General features: G+C 48.7%; 1 protein-coding gene across 1 annotated transcript in view; it reads right to left on the reverse strand.

Annotated features, from left to right (window-relative positions):
- RFX4 (regulatory factor X4) overlaps positions 1-9,296 on the reverse strand; it is a 78,960-nt gene extending 69,664 nt beyond the window's left edge. The window contains exons 1-2 of the mRNA XM_069003954.1: positions 9,199-9,296; positions 8,797-8,946 (exon numbers count right to left, since the gene is read on the reverse strand). Coding sequence (XP_068860055.1) covers positions 8,797-8,803 — 7 coding nt within the window. The 5' untranslated portion in view covers positions 8,804-8,946; positions 9,199-9,296. The remainder of the gene's footprint in view (positions 1-8,796; positions 8,947-9,198) is intronic.
- Between the last annotated feature and the right edge of the window lie 11,352 nt (positions 9,297-20,648).

The raw sequence follows: 20,648 nt of genomic DNA on the forward strand, positions 1-20,648 counted from the left end.
TGAGCTGTCTTACAGGTGAAGAGAAACTTGCTGCCGAGGGCAACATCAGAGAGAGGTGCAAGAAGCCTTGGGAAAGATTACCCTACCTCCTCCTCCTCCTTTCAGCCCACAGCCATGGCTGTATATAATTCCCTTGGCTCTGAGCCCAGCTGCAGGGAGTAAAAGCAAAGGCGGCTGCCATTAGCGCCAAGGGGAGACCGATGCCCAGCTCTGCCCTTTCTTTTCCTGCCGGCACCGAGAGCTGGGAAGCTGGGATGCATCCTCTTCCCTCGGCAGCAGGGAACTGGCAGCAGCCATCTTTAATCAAATTCCCTGCCTAAGTAGAAGGAAAAAAAAAACAACAACTTTTTAAGTGTCACTCGATAACCATTTCCATCATCCTTGTTCACGCGGTGTCTCTGATAACTGTGCACGTTCCCCTTTTTGATGGGAAAAGCAGCCAGTTTACACGGCCACATAGAAAGTCTGGAGCAGGGTGCAGTTACTGTTTAATTATGTGCTGCAGCTCCTTTGGTCCTGAATCACCCCAGTTCAGCCTGCTGCAGCCTGAGTCTGGCTTTCTCTTTGTGGCCTTGCATTTAAATCGCTGATAGAAATTCTTCAGTCCTGAAAAGATACATGACCTGTCTGGCAGCAAAGAATGAAGAAAAGTAACTCTTTTGAGCAAAAATGTCAGGGAGTTTATGGCAAATTTGCCAAATTATTTGGCTAATGACAAAATGTGGCAAACCAACTAACTATTTAAAGGTTGTATTATCTCATAAACCAAATTATGCAAGCATAAATAAATAAATATTCTAACATATAACTTCATTTAGTAAGTAGCTATTTTGTACTGTTTGCATAAAGAAAAACATTTTTATAAGGCTTTAAACTCTCAATATTAATAACAGTGTCTTCAGATATTTAAAGAAAATACAACTACAGTTTTGCTAAAATTTTAAATATACCCATCAGGAGCCCACAGATCCCAGACACAAGAACACCTGCCCAAAACAAAACAAAAGAAGAAAGAGGCAGAGCGAACAAAATTGAAAGTCAAAATTAGGTTTGACTTTTGGAAGCTCTTTCAGAGTTAATAACATTAGATCTTGTTCCAGTTTAAGGAACCCACTGGGTAGAGCCCTCCACATGTGGAATGCTCTTGCCCTCATGACACGTGGATGTGCCTGTCCCAGGCAGTCTGGCTGCAGAGCTGCAGAAAAAGGCCCATGGGGAACCCCTGGTGTCTCCAGGCTGAGGTTCCATCCCAAGGCTGGCACCAATCACATTACACCACTGTTCTAAACATGCATTGAGTCATGTGAGATGGAAGTCATGTGGGAAGGCTTTTTGTGATTAAAGCTTAATTATTGCACTTAGACCTCACCAAGCTCTCACAGGCAGGATTTCACAGCAGGAAAACTCACAGAATGATGGAGAGTTCAGGCAGTGACTAAGCAGAAGTGCACATCAGACCTGATAACAATGATGAATCATTAATACAACATGAGAAACCCCAAATTTCTAGTGGGAAGTGCTTGTGAGCACAAAAGAAAATACATTGTGTGTAATACATCGCTGTGTTTTTAGTGTATCAAGCCTTAAGGCATTTCCTCTCCCCCTCTAGGAGTCCTTCCCACAAGGAGTCCCAGCATACCATACCCTCAGCTGTACTGGGGCAGTGGTTTGAACAAGGAGCAGCACTAGTGAAAAAGCAAAAAAATAAATTAGGAATATCTAGTAGTAAAATTATACTCATAACTGTGACACAGTATGGAAAGTATCATAAATCTTACTAGCAAAGAAAGCAAAGAGTGTTTTTAATGGCATTTTGAAGATCCATCTTTAAATATCATAGCAACTATTTAATTTTGCACAGGTCAAGAGTGAGCTGTAGTGAAACACACAACTGTGCTCCTCAACCTTAAAATTTTTGTTATATAATTTTGCATACCACTAAATACAAATACCTTGTATCTGCTGTGGGATTCCTACATGAGGGAAAGATCATTATTCAAATTACAATAATTTTCCCAGTGTAAATTTTCTGACAGAACAACTATTACACAAACAAAAAAAAAATAGAAATTGTTCCAAATTAAATGCTGAAAGATGAATTTAAAATAACTATGAAACTATTTCTGGCCCTAATTTTGCCTCTTCTCTTCTTGATCCCAGTCTTTCTAAGATTGACACATCCACCGAGACTCAAGAACCAGAGTGTTTCACCTCCATTCCATGTGCCCACCAGACTTTTAACAACAGAAGTTTAAACTGCACTTGTTTTCAAAAGTGGGCAGAGCAGAAGCCTGTGCAGCTTCACCCCGTCCCCAAGGCACTTCTTTTCAACAAACAGCATATTTTTATTTGTATGGTGTTTCAAAGATTGTGCTGGGGAGACAGGCCTCAGACTCCCCAGACAGAAACAGATGAGAGCTGCTCAGGAGCAGGAACTTTCATGAACTATCAGAAATGAGAAGCAGAAATGTTCTTTAAATATATCTTTGACAAATTATTTTGACATGTTAGGTCCTTCAGAAGGAAAGGCTTGCTTCTGGAAGTCACCTTTGAAAGGCTTCTCTCTGCAGAGGCTGAGTTGAGGCGATACAGCAGAGGTGCCTGTGTACTGCCAGTACATTTAATGAGATAATTACTCCCTCTTGTTTGTGTAATGGTTATTAGCTTAGTATATTTGCAGCCCAGAGCACTCATTACTCCCACATGGCCATGCCATAGCCAGAGCAAGGCAAGAGCCACTTGGGCTCCTCTCTGCAGAGAAGAGGAGGTGGATCTGATCACAGCCCCAGTGGCTTCTGCTCCTGCTGTCCTGCCAGGAGGGTCAAGAGTTGCTGCAGAAACAGCATCACCTGGAATCACAACCTCTTCTGGCCTTTGTGAGCCACTGTGGCCACAGGCACTGGGGGGGCTGTGCCACACAGCTTAGAACTGACTGTACCCAGAGCCGCTGGCTATAGCCCTGTGGGCATGTGTGCGTGTCCTGAAGGGAGACTAAGAGGCCTTATGGACAGAATAAAGCTCTGTGGTCACCTAATCTGAGCTGCATTTTGCTCACCTCATTCCCTACAGCGGTACAAACAGTACTGGTTTTCCACAGTTATGCCATATCCTCTGATCCATCTGACTTGGATGTGGTCATATCACTGCCATAACTGGGAATCACTACATTTTTTAAGTGTATGAGATGAGAATCCCCATGTCCTAGAGAGATAGCCAAGGCTTTGGTAATAACAAAATTTGCACATTTATTTCACCAAAGCCATTGCAATTGCATGAAAAACCCTCTCACGTGCCTTCAGCTCTAGATTGGCTCTCATACTCCAAATTTTAAACTCACCAACAAGCATGACAATTTACTTAGGGAGCTACACACAGCCCGGCACTTCTTCCACGTAAGTTTTCTTGTCACTGAAATGGTGCTATCACTGCAATAAGAGTATAAGGTTTGCTAGGAACTAAACCACTGTCTGAGCTACATACTAACTTGGATGGCACAGCTGCCAGCAGTCTAGCTCCTTATCTTCATTCATGATTGCTCTTGTAATTTTTTGCCCCAGTTTCTCAAGGCAAATTCAGAAAGAAGTTGTAAGTAACTGTGAGCAAAGGTATCTAAAGGTAGGTAATGCAAATATGAAGGGACTCCACAAATTTTAGTGGATTTGTAAGAGGACCTGCTGGAAAAATGAATATTTAACAGTGATGACAGATTTAATTTTACAGTTCTAGTGACAGAAGAGGAACTCCTCTCATGCATATGGAGTCTTAGCACCCCTCTGAGTTATTTGTTCATTGTTCTCAGAGGGAAGAGTTCATCATCTCTTCCTGCAGCATGTCTTTACCAAGTGTCTCAGTACCAAGCTGGCCAGCAACACTGTCTAGCTGCTCATGTGATCTTTTAGGCCAAGGGAAAGTGGTTGAAAACAGCAGATTTAGCAGGTAAAAGCAGTAACTCAAAAGCTCAAGAGGCTGACTGAAGGTCATAGAACCTCCTATTTCCATTTTGATAGCCCATGGTACCAACTGGAGAGTTCATGGGACAATATTCTATATCTTTTCTTATTAAGGAAACCATCACTGTCCTGACAGCTTCTTCTGTTGTTTGTCTCAGAGTAAGTGCTGAGGTTTGCAGGATCCATTGAGCTTTTCTATGCAGAGATGATCTTGCTGAACGTGGCTTGAGACATGCCAGCACCCCAAAAACTCTGTTCATGCTCTCCATGTTGCACCACTGCTGTGGACAGAGAACTTCTAACCTCTACAGCAGTTAAATTCATAATGTCTGAGCAGCCTGCCGGCTTTGGCCATCCCTTAGAGTGCTGCAAATCTAATTTCTAAACGCTGTATGAATGAAAGTAAGGAAAAATGAGCCAGTACATCTCATATTTTGATGAATGCAAGTGAAGACTACATCTTGTAACACTTCAATATCTTGGAGCAATTGATCATATCAGCTTATAAGACAAATCACTAGTTTAAAACAGTCCCTTAAAGGCAAAAGAGATGATTCCTTTCTCTCAGGAGTAATGATTAGGAGATAAATCTGAAGTCTGACCCTCAAACAGCTGAACACCTATTCTAGTACCTTCTGTATACAACATCTGGTCTGAGTAGAAGCAGGATTCACGTTCTGTATCTCTCTCACACCTTACAGCACAGCACTGCTGGTTACAGTCACATCTGCCACCTGAGAAGTGTAACACTGCTGGAGTGCTGTGCAGGTTGGTTACAGCAGCACATTTAAAGCTCTTAAAGAACCGTGCTGCTTGAACAAAAATTTTCTACAAAGCCTCAGTCTACTGCAAAAGCAAGACCTAAACAAGATCTTGCTTAGCCTGCACATGTGTGTCTGTGACATGACAGCTTGGTAGCCACTGGCTCCCATTGAAGGCATTAAACTTACCAAAATCAACTAAAATCAAGCAGAACAAGCTGCTTGGGACAGCCAATCACACAGTAATTTTCAAAACTTTAGGTTTTCATAGGTGATGTAATCAAAATGTTTCTCCTCTCCATTGTAAAATGAGAAGCTTGTGAGACCATACAAGGGTCACTGTCCAGCTGCTGTTCCCTGTGACTGCTTCAGCACATAGACACTCCTAGTCACAAACCAGCTCCTCTCTAACCATCGAGGAGCACCTGCCATACAGAGCCTGGGTTTGCTCCTTGGTGCCTCATTCAGTGCCATCGGCTGGCGAGGCACACAGCCTTCAGTCAGTGCGTGCAAGCTGTCAGGAACATCTTCAAGCTCCACAGGAAATCATGCCAGTGTCCTCCTTGGTCCTGCATAGCCATCTTCTGTTCTTCCAAGAGACCTGCTCCTCAGGGATGACAGTGACACATGGCCTTGGTGCAGATGGCAGAGCTGCTACGCTGGCAAGCTGCCAGATACCTCGGTGTTTTGTTTGCTAATCTAACTTTTTATTTCATTTCCAACAGGGGAAAATGTCGGGCACTCTTGTTACAGTCCTTTCTTTTGTTCTCGTTTCTTGGCATACAATTCTATTGGAACTATTTCAGGGTTAATGGACATTGGACCAGGGCACTTCATAGATGTTGGCAGGAATGTTTTTGTTCTTTTTCTTTGACTCATGATTCTGGTAAAGCACTGTGAAGATTCACCATGATATCATAAGAATGCAAAGAATAACTCTCTTGGGTGTGAGAGAGCTCTTTTGTTTTGTTTAGCCAGGTCTTCACTCCCAGTACTGATTTTCTACAGAACTATTTGATAAAGTATATTAAAAATTGACAAGCCATGTTTAAACTGATAACAAAAAGCATGACAGTTAATAATTTTTTAACTCCTCCAGAATACTTGGGTAGGAAAACTGGAATTTATGAGATGCTCTATTCTTCTTATGCTGTGCACTGTGCAGAAGTTCATCTGAATATGATGCTTTTGTTTAAGTATTCTGTCAACAATATTCCTTGTTAAAACATGCATCCCAAATGTAGATAAAGCACCCTCAGAAGCCCTATAATACAAGATGCCTCTGCATATTGATTCTGATGTTTAGGGCAGCCTCTACTCTGGATCAAACAAGGTTTGTGAACTCCTATCTGTCCCCTTCTCTGGAATCACATAACATGTGCTTTTGCATTTCCAACTCAATATGCATGTTAATTAGGAGTAGCCCTTTCCCTCTCCCAGTCACACACAGATGTTATCTATTGTTTCATTTTGAAAATTAAGTTTCACCTGACCAGTAAACGGCCGCTTGGTTTTTGCTTCATCAAGGCCATTCCTCATTTAGCGGCAAAGCAAACCTCACTTGGTCCAATTTCAGTGCAGTGACATTTCCTCACATTCCCTTAGCGACACCAGTATCTGACCAATTCGCCTCCCCCAGGGCTGAACTTTAACTTAGATGACTGTGCAACATGCAGCCGATCTTTTCGTCGGTAAAATCATCACACACATCATGTGGCCTCCAAGCACCAGCCCTGCACACAGCAAAGTGTGCCCTCATGCTTCCACAGCAGGATGTGTTATGGCTCCTCAGTCCTTCTGCATGAATCAGTGCAAAGGCTATCATTGTCTCCAATTAAGCTGCAATATTTCCTTCCAAGGAAATGCAAACATGCCTCTTGATTGCTAGACCTGTTCTTACCCAGAATAAAGCTCAGAGTCTATTGATGGCCTTTTTGCCCCAAACTCCATTAACTTCTTATGCTACAGAATTAACGTAAGACACACAAGTGAGCTTATGGGGTCTTAAATTATGGGTACCTCTCCCATCTCTTACAGCCTGCAGCAGTCTCTGCTCACTAGCTTCTGAGTTGAACATTCCCTGCTGCCATGGTCCTTCAGTTCATCAGTGTGCATGAGAAAACATGGAGTCCTCAAATCTGTAATTCAGCTCTGCTTCACCATTGCACAGGGCTGGAATCATTTGGCTGAGCAGGAGAGCTGTGGCTCAAGAAACAGAATTTGCATCAAGTACCCATGAAATGCTTCCCTCTGCCTCAGGAGCTGCTGAATCCAGCAGACAGGCCAATTTGGCACAGAGATGGTAGTGCATCAGTAAGACAGGCCCACAAAGATGACAAAATGAAAAAATGTGAGATATGGGTGGGGGATACACAAAACACTGGTTGTGGGGCTCAGGGGGGAGAGAGAGGAGGGACAAGGCTGGGTTTTGGAAAGGAGGTGAGAAAGAAAGGGAAAGGAAACAAAAGAATGAATGAGAAAGAAAAGGACATGGTCAGAAAGAAAAGATAGGAGGAAAGAAAGTAACTACAGAGGTTTTTTTGGTTTTTTTAATCAAGAGAAAAGAGGTCAGCTCCTAAAGGAATGAGGCTACAGTAAATATTTCTCATTAGAAACAGCATCCAGTTGAGCAGACTGAAAGAAATGAGAAGACAGACACATGTGCAAAGAATACATGACTCAGGTGTTAGGACATAACCGTAGCAGTAGGAAAGAGACAATGACTTGACTGAAAAAGAGTGTGAACCAAGAGATAAAGATACTGCATTTACTCAAATAGTGGCCCCTTTTCCTCCCTTTATGGATATCTACTCCAAACCTATCCATTGCTCACTACTGTCAAAGGATGAAGCCATCACATCACTCACAACCATTTTGTGCGTAAATATGGCACACCAGACAGAAACAAATGAACGCTGTTTCTCTCAGAATGAACACAGAGAATACCTGCCTACCAAAACCAGCAGAGAGGACATTAATAAATCACCATAATATCTCCCCCCCCAAAGACTGGTACCACTCCGAACTAATCTGTGTATACAGAACTAGCATTTCATGCTATTAGCTTTATAGTCTAAATACGGTTGACTAAAAGTCTTTGCTAAGTCCCAGTGTGCCTAGACTTACAGATTTGTAAACCTTGCATGAATTTAGCCCCTTCCAAACTGTGTCTTCCCTTCCTTTAGAACGTATTATGAAAGTAGACCAGTGCTTTTAAAACTAGGAGCCTGGCTCTTCTGAGAAGACTCCAGTCTCCTCTGAACAATATGCAAAGCAAACTCAGGGAGGGAACATGAGAAAAAAGAGAAGTCTTCTTTCCTCCTTCTCTTTTTGCCCAAGACTCACCAAAACAAGAGTCTAGTATTGAATATTCAACACTGAATACTAACTGCTCAATAGACGGTCTGTTTGCAGAGCTCAAAGTGGAAATGACCCAGCAAGGAGGAGAGGTGAACACGCTGCTCCATCCATGTGATTAAACTGCTCTGTAAATGCAGTCCTCCCCACTTCTCCCCACCTTGTTACAATGGAGGCCATTTGCTGCCCCTACCACAACTCACTTTAAAAAAATGTTTGCATTAGAGGGGCCCCTGCACCAGTATTGTCCCTGTGACTGTATATTTAGGATAGGAATGTGAGTTCCAGCTCTGGAAAACCTGTGATAGCCAGGCAGTCCAGCCAGCGGGATGTGTTACTGCCACTGCTTGGGAAAAAGGAAGCACAGGCACAGCTTACAGAGGAGCAGAGCACCCTGCTGGGAACAGTCCCTGCTTTCAGCCTGTACAAGGCACGGAGTAAATCTCACCTGGCAGCTGTCTTGTTCTGCCATGGACGTAGAGGAGGAGTGCTGAAGACACCTCCAGAGTTAAGACATTTTGGTGTCACACAGTGAGCACCCAGGAGGCCAACCTGGGACAGTGGCTGCTGTGCAAACACAACACACCATTTAGCAAATGTGTCATTTGTACTCTGCCTCTCATAAGGCCAAATGTCCCTTGATAACTAAAACATAGATCATTCTACCCTTAACCCCAAGAGCCCCAAAAGAAGCAGCCTTTTACTTACATAAGGCACACATTTCAGACCTGTCATGCTGAGAATTCCTGGTCTGGCTCTTGCACCACGTCTCTCCCCAGTGAGACCTCTGTCTCACACAGCACTGGGCACAGCTCCTTTCCTGCTGTCCGTGGGGTGCCAAGCTTGTTAGCCAGCAAATCTCTGTCCTGCTGCTTAGCCTGGTCTGACAGACAGAGACCTAGAGCTGAAGGGCTGTGCTGAGGGGTGGGTGAGTCCCTCCACCACCACACAGGCCCGTGCACCCAGGAACACCCATTGCAGGAGTGGGCATCTCTCATCACAGAGCTGCTGTGCCTTGATACACAGCACTCAGGGATCAGGACTCCACTTTGATATTGCCTTGCACCACTTTTTTTCTTTTTTTTTTTTTTTTTTTTTTTTTTTTACAGTGTCTATCAGGCCACCAACACCTTAAGGACCAGCCAGGAATTTTTGTTTTCCCACGTTACTTAAGTTTTTTTAAGGAGTAAAGGAGCAGGAAGGATTTTACTTTCCCCCGAATATCAGAGATGGCAACACCCAGGAGTAGGGTACCTAGAAGCTAATGGCATTAAGTACTCATTTGCTTAATTAGGACATCCTGCCACATGCTCATGGTTAAACTGAATGTCAGATGAGGGTGGGAACCACACAAGTCAGGTTGTTGAGGACTTTTTTCTCCCTTGAAGGATAATGTTTTGTCTATTTTGTACAACCATCCATGCATTTTAACCAACAGATGGTCTGTTCCAGCAAGATCCTAGAATATTAGGAAAACATACAGCCTTCCTACTTGTCCTCTGACACAACTTTTGGTATTTTGCAGCAGATTGCACCTTTGTCATAGGGTGCTGAAAAGTGTCCTTAGTTGTAAAAAGGATGTTCTGTGGGGTCTTTTGAATCAGGTGTGCATTGCTGTCACCATGGGGGAGTCGGCTCTGAAACACAGGTGATTCCACCCACCACTGGATGACCACTCATGAGACCCCACTAACGAATTGGGCTCTCCCTCTGTATTTCCCTTCCTCAGCTGTAGCTGAGGTAGTTTAAACACTTCTGAAATAGTTCAGCAATTAAAAGGGTTCTAGAAGGGAGGAAAAAAAAAAGTATGTTAATCCTTCTAACATTGCATTTAGTGGTACCTCTATTTTTCGCTTTTTTCACTACTTTTAAATTTCCCTTGTCACTGCATTTCTGGTATTTTATTGCTTTACAAGTATAGCACAAGTGAGATCTGAACATACAGATCTATACAAGAACAGAAAGCTCATGTCTTTTTTTTTGTTGACCTGTAGATCTCATTTGCAAACTTATATTTGTGTATAAGACAAGTTTCATATAATGAATTTTACCTGACTTATGAGCATCTGTAAGTCTTGCCCCAAGTAGCCAAAACAGTTGAAGTAAACAGGAGAGTCTGATAGCATAATTCTAAGGAGTGGAAATTTTAAAAGAGAGGAACGAGAAGGTGAATGACAGCAAGTATTTCTACTTCTCGCAACAGTATTCTTAAAAAAAAAAAAAAAAAGGCAGTGATTTCTAACACTTGAAACTTGTAGTCCTTTCTTCCAGGTAAATACCATTTTTTTTCTTGATATTATCTCAGCAAGGAAATCAAAGCTCCTAGAGAAGAGGATTTTGTCTTTTTAAGTGTTTGAGTCCCTGCCATGGGGTTCATGAGTGCCCAAAGCTCCAGCATGAAGTCTGTCAGAGTGATGATCATGGCATCAGACTGTGACTACTGTGACTACAGCCAGCCTGGAAAACAGATGAAATCCCAGTATACGTCCCCAGCCTACTACTCTGAAATGAATGCCTCTAATTCCCAGGGCTGTAAGTTTCAGGGAACCACTCATTCAGAGAATGTTCCAGCTATCTGAAATGTATTTTTTGCTATTATGTTAATATTTGGTATCCTGCAAAAAAATGCTCAGCATAAGCTGCTAATTAATTGTGAACACGTCATTCATAGCTGTGAATCAACTCCTTGGTTCCAGTAACTTCCATCTCAGAGAAATTAAGTTCAATTACCAATAAAAGAAAACACAGTGCTTAACTGTAGCTGAAGTGAAGGAAACAAGACAGCACTGAGCCACACATTTCACATTTCAGTCTTGAGGCAAATCAAGCTGCAAATGAGCTTTCCTTTACTGGGTGCTGTGAGACCCAAGGCTCTATTTAACCCTCTCCACTTTTTCCTGATTTCAAATTTATCAGAAAGGGAAGAATGGTCGAAAGCATTTAATCCAACATGTGTTTATATGCAGAGAATGAAACCACAGCTCCTGCAGCAAGCAAGCAAGACTCTGACGCCGGCTTTATGCACCGTTTCTCACACTGGCTAGTATTTTATAGCTAATAAACTACTCTTGCTGCAAATCTCCTGAGAGAAAATAAATATACATGAAGACAGGCCAGTACTGCTAGTTATGCATGTAAAATAGCTATAATTAAGTTATTACACATTCTCACTCTGGGGAGGGATCATTACATGTTAACCCTGGGCATCTGCCCTCTCTCAGGAACACACATGGCCTTCAACAGGTGTTTCCCTCGTGGAGCCACTGCAGGATCAGTACCAGTCTCTAACAGCAAATCGTGTTAGTTTTCAAAGTTGACAGAAACTCCCTAGAACATCTATTCAATCCTACCAAATCTAAAAGATGTGTGTAAACATGCCAGTGGTACAGACAGCTTAAAAACCCATGCAAGCCTCCACTGGCTTAATCATCACCATGTACTCTTCCTTCCTACACTTGTTATCTATAGGATCGCTCAGCCATCAAATACCCTTTATGGTATCCATCTTCCTGACCAGTATGTCAGTAATCAAATCCCCTCGGCTGCCGGGACACTGGGCTCCAGCGGGGTTGGATCGTACCGGGTATTCATTTTCACACACAATGAAACAAATAGCAAACCCAGCACAGATGCTCAGGAAATTCACAAACCTCAGCGCTCACAGAATCGTGAGCTAATTACTTGGACTCCAATGTCACATCAAGTATCCACCAAAGGACTGACCTTATATTCATATTCGTTACATGACAGCCTACCACTGCTCTCAAGGCATTGTTATGAACCATCAAGCCCCAGCTGTATTTAAGGCCACCTCTTCAAAAGTCTTGATCTGAAGAGGTACTAACAGTTCATCGCCACGCAGATTTCAGTGATCCCAAGGTTTGATCTTTAGTTTGCTATACTGAAATCCTGTGTATGGAAATAGTATTCCAGAGGATGCACCTCTTTATGACTGTCCTAACTTGCAAACCAGCTGCAAATTAAGCTAGCGAAATGCAAAGGTGTTTGCATTCAGAGACACTGCTGATTTTACAGCTACACGAGCCTTCTTCCTTGCCGGCACTCTCACTGAAAACCAGCTGAAAACCAGCCTGATTTTCTAAAGGCAAGCAAGCCGACAACCCCGATGGAAGCAGGATACTCTTCCGATGACTTTCTGTGGGACAGCTGTAGCAGCATCACAAGTATCTTAGCACAAAATGGTCCCTTCTAATTTTGAGAAGATCTTTTGCTCAATATATGTTTACTATGGTAAAGGTGCACCTGAAACAGACCAGTTGTGGCTACAGGTTTCTTTACAGTCCACACCCAGAAGTTTTATCTGTGAGAATCCAGAGTCCCTTTTGTAATGAGGGTTACACTCAAATAAAATCTTGAGGACTGTAAACTGTAAACTGCAACTTAAATAAATGAAATAGTTTCCCATAGTTCTATGGCTATTATTATGCAAAACCTTGTTTTAGTTCTTTTTTCTCTCATCTTTTAAAAGATCTTTACTGCAGGTAAATATTGCAGAGCAGTGAAAAATATCCTGATTTCCCCTCCCTAAGAATTTTAGAATTAATTAATTAGCAGACAAATCATAAAATCATTCTTTTTTCTGAGTCAGACTCAGAAGATGAACTTAGGTCAAGGCAATTTTGACCACATTTCAAACCTCTTAAAAATCCCTACAGATTTTACAAAGTTATTACAACACCCTCAGGAATGAAGACCTGATCCAGTAATGGGACTTGGGTTTAGATACCTGTTCTGCTGCTGCTGAAGACAGAAGGAGCTGCCAGCGATCAGGCCCTGCCGCGCAAACATTGCTCAAACAAACTCTGCAGCTCGCAGGAAAGGAAACATTTTTTTATTTTTTTTAGTTGGTTTTTTTTTTTCCTGCTCCATTTCTTTGATTTGTGAAATTTTATAAGATACAAAATGACATAGGACAAATACTCAGGTTCAACTATATAAGGGACCAGTGGTATTTCTTCTGCATCTCCATATCGTATCAAATTTAGGATTCAAAAGAATCATTGGATCTTCCTAACTGCTCAGCAGGTTAGAGCCTTATAAACACAAATTCTAAAGCAATAAAGAACTTTTTTTCCTAATTGGAATAAAACAGTATGAAAAGTACTCCAGGAAAGTAAGGGAAAAAAGCCAACACCAAGTTTCTTCTTTACTGTGTTGCAATAAACAGAGCAAACAGTTTTCAGAAGCAAAATCAACCATTCGTTTGGATTAAACAAATCAGGACCTAAGATCACACACTTCAGCATCATGCATATGTTCTGAAATGTCACAGCTCCATTCCCAACTAGCATTCAAGTATTTATTATCAATACTGGTAATTTCATTAATTGAACCAGGATATGAAAGCCATTAATTCTCTTCAATCAATGCTTAATATGCTAGATCCTTTTAAAATGGCAAGCTCATAGCAAAGGTCACCCACCACTGCCTCAACACCTGTCTATGTTGATAAGAAGATAGACTGAAATCTGGCCATTGCTACAAAGTTTTCAACCCAGCCGGTGGAAGCAGCTTTTCGTGGTTCAAATAAATTGCTTTAAGGGCCTAATCCCAACGTCCTTGACAGCACTGAAAGGCTTTCTGCTCATTTTAATGGGCTTTGGATCAGCTCCTAAATCTCAGCTTCAAGTCCCAAGGATCTCATCCATCTAGCGCCTGAAAACCAGTGGAGGTTTTGGCTGACTCCAACACTGAAATAACAAGGGATATTTACTGAGCTGTGCAGGAAAGTTGCGCTCCAAGAACGCGCCTCTGTTTCCTTGGGCTCCTGCTCCCTGAGCGGCGCGGCGGGCGCTTCCCCCGGGGGTGCCGCGGGGCAGGAGGGTTGGCAGCTCCCCGGGAAATCCACGCAGCCCCGCGTCCCCGCACGCTGCTCCCGGCCGGGCGGCATCCTCCCGCGTGGGACAGCTCCTGCGGGGCGGCGCGGGGGCAAGGCAGGGGCGAGGGCTGTGTCCCGCAGCAGCGCCCCGCACTCACCGCGCCGATGTCACTAGGGGGGGCTGCGGCTGAGGAAAGCCGCTATGAGCGCTCGGGGTCGCCCGCAACGCTTCCCCCGCCCGCCCCAGCAGCCCCTCGGGGCGCCCCGGGCGCTGGCCCCGAGCACCCAACCCGCCACCGCCCTCCTGCCAGCCCCGACTCCTCCGGGGTGAGACGGGGTGGCGGCGCCGCTGTCCCCGGTCCCCGGCAGCTTGCGGGCATGGAGCTGTCGGGTGCTGACGGGGCTGCAGGGTGAGGACAGGGCCGAGCGCAGGGCAGGGCAGGCGGCGGCCGCGCTCCCGCAAAAGCCAGATACAGCCCCCCGGGATGACCCCTTAGTGCCCCACGGCGAAGGAGCGGGTGAGTCCGGCGGAGACTGTATACTGCCCGCGGCGGCTCGACGGCTCTCGGCCCGGCTCGGGGGAATTACGAGCTTGTGAAACTACCCCCGGGGGCGAGCGGGCGGGCGGCTGACGGGGTTAAAGGCGGCGGCAAAACGATGCGATGGAAGATACCGCAAACCCAGCGAGAAGGGCGTGTGGCCCTCCCGTGGGGGTGCCCCACTCCGCGGCCGCGGGAGAGCCCCGAGGGCAGCGGGAGAGCCCGGAGGGCCGGTCCTCGCCAAGCGCCGCCGCGCCGTGCCCAGCCCGGGCCGTCGGGGCCGGGCGCGGCTGTCCCGCCGGCCACCTGGGGTTGGGGGCTCTCCTGGAGCCCAGGCGGCCAGAAAGCCCTTTGGCCTTGGTGACAGCCCCCACGGGTCACTCTACAGGTTAGAGGAACGGGGGCTAAACTCGATGGAAGCACACGGCGCTGTTGGGGGAAGGGGAAAGATCCAAACCGTTCCCCCGCCTTAAAATTAGAATCGCGGGTATTTTTTTTTTTTTTAATCCCTCTGGTTTAGGGAAAATCTGTTGAAGATAAATTAAAACATGACTGATTTTTTTCAATGAAGCCATATTTCTCCACAATGCAAAAGGATCTTTACATAACAACTGAAACTCAGGAGAAAAGCTAATTGGATTAAGTCCTGTGAAAGGGAGGTTAAGGTGTCTGAATGAGACAACTGCAAAGCTCCACTTTTCTTGCCATCTGCTTAGCAAGACTAAAGTGTTTTCTGATTAATATTATCTTAATCAATTATGCTGCCACTTATTACAGCCTTACTGAAATTAAGAAACGAATACTACGGAGGCTCAGCCCGAGAACGGACAATTCTCAAAGGAGGGACTGAAAACGCGGGGCTTTTTTTTGTTAGGTTTGATTTTTTCTTCTTTCCGTAAAGACCCATTCCTCTCGACAACGAGATGTTGCCGGCAGTCCCCTTAATCCCGCCTCGGCTGTGCCGCCGGACAGGAAGACAACTTTCTCTAACACCCTCCTTAGCTCCTGCACACGCTCTGACCCGAACTCAACGATTCTTTCCCCGCCGAACACTTTCTCCCCGGAACAGCCCGCCTGGGTTTTGTCCCGGGGACCCGGCAGTAAATGTGGCCCAAACCTGGCTGGTGTCGCCGGTGGCCGGCGAGGGGCCGAGCTTACCCGGTGCATCGAGCGCCCCGCGCCGGGACCGCTGCAGGAGCAGCCGAGCCGGGTCGGGCAACACCCCTCCCCTTCTCTCTTGTTTCTCTTGTTTTTAATCAATATTTAAATTTTACAAAACGCCCATCGGCCGCCTTGGGAACGAGGGATGGGAAAGCCCTTCGCGGGTTTGTGGCGGCACGGAGCGAAGCGGTTCCGAGGCGGGACTGCATTTCCCTATCGCCCCTTGCCCCTTCTCCACCCGCGCCAGTTACACCGGCACAGCGCCGGCAGCCCCGGAGGAGCCGGGACGGAGCTGCGGGGCCCCGAGGGAGCGGCGGAACGCGGCCGCCGAGGCCGTCGGGGAGGCGCGGAGGGGACCCGATCCCGCTGCGGGGCTGGCTGGGGCAGCTCAGCTCCGCGGCCGCCTCGCCGCCGGGCACGGCGCTCACAGCAGGCGCAGCGGCTGCCGGAGGGGACGGGGCAGATCAGGAGCGGGCGGCGGGAGCCCCCTCCCCGGGCTGAGCCCTACCTAACCTGCCAGCTGTCCGCCTGGGGAACGCCTGGGCGGGCAGGCAGGGAGGGAGGGGAGAGGGAGGGGGTGTTCTCCTGTGCTAATAAGATAAATGAAATTTTCAGAGGTGACTGTGTCGGCCGCTTGCCCTCCTCTGCACGCAGAAGCTCCGGGGCTGCGCTCCGCTCAGAGCGCAGGGGCTGCGGCGGGTGGAAACCCCGGGAGCGCGGGCAGGGCGGCGGGAGGGAGCGGGAGAGCAGGGGCCGCGGTTTCGGGAGGCTGCCGGCTGACAGCGGGAACACCTAGGCCTGGGCCCTGCCCCACATCGCCCGCCGCTGCCCCCGGGCCGGGCCGGGCGGCAGAGGCCGCCTTCGGGTGGCGGGGCGCGGGCTGCGGCCCTCGGGGCTGGCGGCCTCGCCCTGCGGCTGTCCCTGTCCCCTCCCGCCGGGGCTTCTCCCCGCTGGCGGCGCCCGCTGGTGGGACTTCGGCCGCCGTTCTCCCTCCCGGTTACAGACCGGCCAGGGCATCTTTTGGAGGTGCGGGGAAAGAGAATCAACCCTGCCCTTCCCCGAACTTCCTTCCGAATCGGCCCAGCCCCGACTTTGCCCGCGGGACAGGGTGACCTCGGTGCTGGGTTTGCCCTAACCCACCAACCATCTTCCCTAGTAAACGTCGTTTTCTCGCCCAAAGAGTTTTCTCGCCTCGTTTCTGCTCTAACCTAAGTGAGCGCCTAAAACTAGAAGCGGAGAGGCAATTAGTTTGCTGGCCGGCAGCCTATGAAGAAAAGGAAAAAAAAAAAAAAAAGAATAAAAGAAAAAACACCCTCTGCTCCATCGTATCTGCAAGTGGAACCGTAGGGCTCCTCCAGCCCGGGAGCGAGAGCTCCCCCTCCGCGGCCCCGCACCCCGCTCCCTCGCACACGCCCGGGCTCATTTGCCTGCGAGGCCGGTGCGGCGGGCGGCTCCCCCCGCTGCCGCCCGCGCTGCCCCCGCCGCCACGGTCAAGTTGAGAAGTTCTCCCTGACGGGCGAAAGGAGCCCGCTGCCTGCGGGGGGGGACTTACCTGTGGAGTCCATATCGGGTTCCTCCAGCAACCCGCAATGCATGCTCTTCCCATGGACGGGACGGGAGCCCCAAGGTCCCGGGGTGTGCAGAGCCCCTATCTCAGAGATGCGCGGGGAGATGGAGCAGGGTGGCGGCGAGGGGGTGGGGAGAGAGGGCAGAGGCAGATAGTTGGGGAGGGGGGGTGTAGAGCGGGAGAGAGGGACACTCCGTAATCCAGCAGGGCAAAGCCAGACCCGTCAAAATGTTTGCGGATGTTTCATGGGAAAAAGCATCATTTTATAGAAGCCCTGATGGGAGAAATGTCATTGATAGGCCAGCCAGCCTGATGAATGGCTGCTACTCAGATGGGGATGTGGCAAGGCTCAATGTGAAGCCCATTGTGATGCTGTTTTGAATAAGAAAAGCTTTCCTCCAAAAAGGGGGGCCTTAGATCTACGCAATCCCAACACTTCGACTTCCCTCTTCTATTAGAGCATTAGAAACGTTTTTCTTATTTAAAGTTCCAGCGGTCTTTCCACTCCTCCCTTCCCTCCCCCAGCCCCCACCCAAGGTCCTTGGCTCATTACAGACCGAGATCAAAATTGGCTTAGATCTTCAAACGGGCAGTAGGTTTGGGGTTGTGCTCTTTGGGGCTGCCGGGTGTGCGTGCAGCGCGGCCGAGCTCCCCTCCTCCTCCTCTTTCTCCTCCTCCCGGTGGGCTCTGGGTTGGGATCCTTCGCGGGCACATGGCACTGGAAGCTGCACAGCTTCCCAAATATCTTGTAAGCTTAGTTTATTGGAGAAAAAAAAAAAAAAAAAAAAAAGGGCGATGTGTGTGGGTAGGAAAGGGGGGTGTGAGGGGAGAGAGAAGTTACCAGTATCTCGGCAAGCGATGCTGGCACTGCAGACCTGCGGCAGGGACTCCCGTGCATCTCCCCGGGCCTCAGGGAGAGAGGGCAAGGCGGGGTGGGGGCCGCTCGCCACCGGCTTTTCTGGCAGCGGAGAGTGGCTGACCCGGAGAGCTTTCCGTGGGACCGGGAGGAAAGCAGGGGGGTGGGAGATCCCGATTGCCAAGAGAAATGAAGAACCAAACCGGGTGCGTTTTCAAACTCATGTTCTCCCAGCTTCAGTCCGAGGATGCGAGGATCCCTTTTCGGGTTAGAGGATTGCGGGGGGAGAGTGGGGCAGGACAGAGGCTGGAAAAAGTTGCTTATTCTGCATGCGGTTGTATGTGCTGGAAGTGGAAGTAAAAGTGCAAAGCTAGGGCTCTGATAAAAGTGGCTGGTTTAGGGAAGGAAAAGCTGTGATTAGAATATGAATAGAGCTCCAGGAGAGGAAGAGAAAGGGGGATTATAGCTGAATTACTTTGACCATGGACAGAGCCAACGTTTTCCACTCTTCTCCCCCTCTCCCCTCCCTACACCCAGACTACCCCCCTTCCCTCTCCCCTTCGGGAAAAAAAAACAACAAAACCACCAACCCCACACAGCAAAACAAGCGGCGAGGTTGCTAAAGAGGAAGCCCGGCACTCCGCGGTGCCTTCGCATCCCCAGGCGGGCCGGCGGCGGGGGAGCCGGCGGGGCACCTCGGCCCTTGCGGACCGGGCCGGGCGGGCACCGGGGCGACCGCTGCGCAGCCCCACAGGCCGAGTTTCCGCGTGGGGAGCCCAGTGTGCACGAAGAGAAGGCCCGTAAAAATAATACCGGAGAGAGACAGTGCAGAAACCGAGTCTGCAGCCGGAGGAGAAGCCCTCGCGGTGGCGGCAGGGACGCCGGCCGGCTCTGCCCGCCGCAGGGACGTCTCCGGCGAGGCGGCAGCAAGGCCTGGGGAGGCTGATGCTCCTCCTCCCTCTACCCCACCAAAAAACAACTCCAACCCAACGCAAGGGCTCTGCTCTTTCCTGGCGGCCATGGCAATCCCTACGGGGAACTTCCATCTCTCCGTTCCCTGCACCACCCGCTTGCCGCCGGGCTGGCTCTGCTCCAGGCGGCACCGCACCGGGGCCCCGACGGGGCGGGCACGGCCGGCTCTGCGCCGCCGCCTCCCTCGACGGCGCGGCCTGGCGGCTCCTGCTGCCGCCCCAGCCTTGTCCGGCAGGACCCATCGCCCCCACCCCGGCCTCCTCGGGGCTGCCGGGCCACCGGCTGCCGCTCCCGCGGGGCTCTGACCCGGCCGCCTCCCCCACACCGCCCGTATCGGGGAGCGTCCCGTTCCCACAGCAAGGGGACACGCTCAGCCCCGCCGCTAAACGCCCCTGTGGGCCGTGCGGCTGGGTTTTAATTGTCACCGCCAAAAAGGTGACATTTCCCCACCTTTTAATGGTTTTTTTTTCCCCCACTTTGTTTTCCCCCAAGGCTTTACCGTGGATGGTGCGAGCCTTGAGAGTAGCCCGAGGGAAGGCCGTGGGCCCCTCGGAGCCAGCCGTCCCTTTCCGGGAGAGCCCCGGGCCCTGTGCGGGAGCAGAAGCCCCACGGAAACCTCAGGGGTATTTTTCTCTGTGAGCGGAGCTCGTCTTTTAAGGGGTTTTGAAACCCGCATCAGCTTTAAAACCCAGGAGATGCCGCCGGCGCCGCCTGTACGCGGGGAGTTACCTGGTGCCCGCATGGCTTCCCCCGGGTGGCCACAGAGCTCGGCAGCTCCGGGGGCTGAGGCGCCCAGCCCTGGGCCGGCACAAGCCCGCGGGCACTCGCCATCCATCGCTCTCTGACGCGGGGAGGTGCCCGCAGGCAGGGGCCTGGCTTCTGCAAGTGGGGAACACCTGCCGTGGCAGCCGCACGGGCTCCATCACAGGCACCCTGCGCTTGTGGGAATTCCACCTTCCCCGGTGTAAAGTTCGGAGATCCTCTCGTGTTGTTGACGTTCCAGAGATGAGCAAAATGAAAAATACAGATTTGTGAACACAGGGATATGCTCTTTCCAGGGGTGATGGGGACGGGATTTAGCACAGCCTGGATGTCTACAGGCTTGGGCTGTTCTTTGACAGGATGCAAAGGTGTACATTCTCTGTGAAGGACAATGTGTGGGCAGGATCAGCAGCAGCACTTCTGTTAGACCAGAGGTACTTGTTGCAATGTGTTTACTCCCTGCCTCTCTGGGTTAGTTCCTATCCCCACATTCTCATGGAATATATCAATGCTGTTGCCTTCCTGCTTACCTAATCCTCCCTCAAATGTTTCAAATCACCCCAGTGTACTTCATAGTTCCATTATTGTTTCTTGTTTGGGTTTTGCTTACCTGTTTAAAGAGAATCACATGCTTCTGGATATCCCATGTGACACTTTATTAAAGTACTTTACTCTTTTGAAAGCACAGAGCATCTCCTGTGCTGCAGGCTGGCAGTTTTCAGACGGCAGCACTACAAGTCACTAGCTGCAGTTTTTGATTTGATACAATGGGCAAATCTCAGCAAGGATGCAAAAAGTATACAACTGGGAACTTTCACTCCAAGTTCGTGCCTATGCAGATCATCTACATGCCATAAGTATACGGAGATTAACCCTACACTGCA

This window comes from Aphelocoma coerulescens, chromosome 1A, assembly GCF_041296385.1.
Source record: "Aphelocoma coerulescens isolate FSJ_1873_10779 chromosome 1A, UR_Acoe_1.0, whole genome shotgun sequence".
NCBI lineage: Eukaryota > Metazoa > Chordata > Aves > Passeriformes > Corvidae > Aphelocoma > Aphelocoma coerulescens.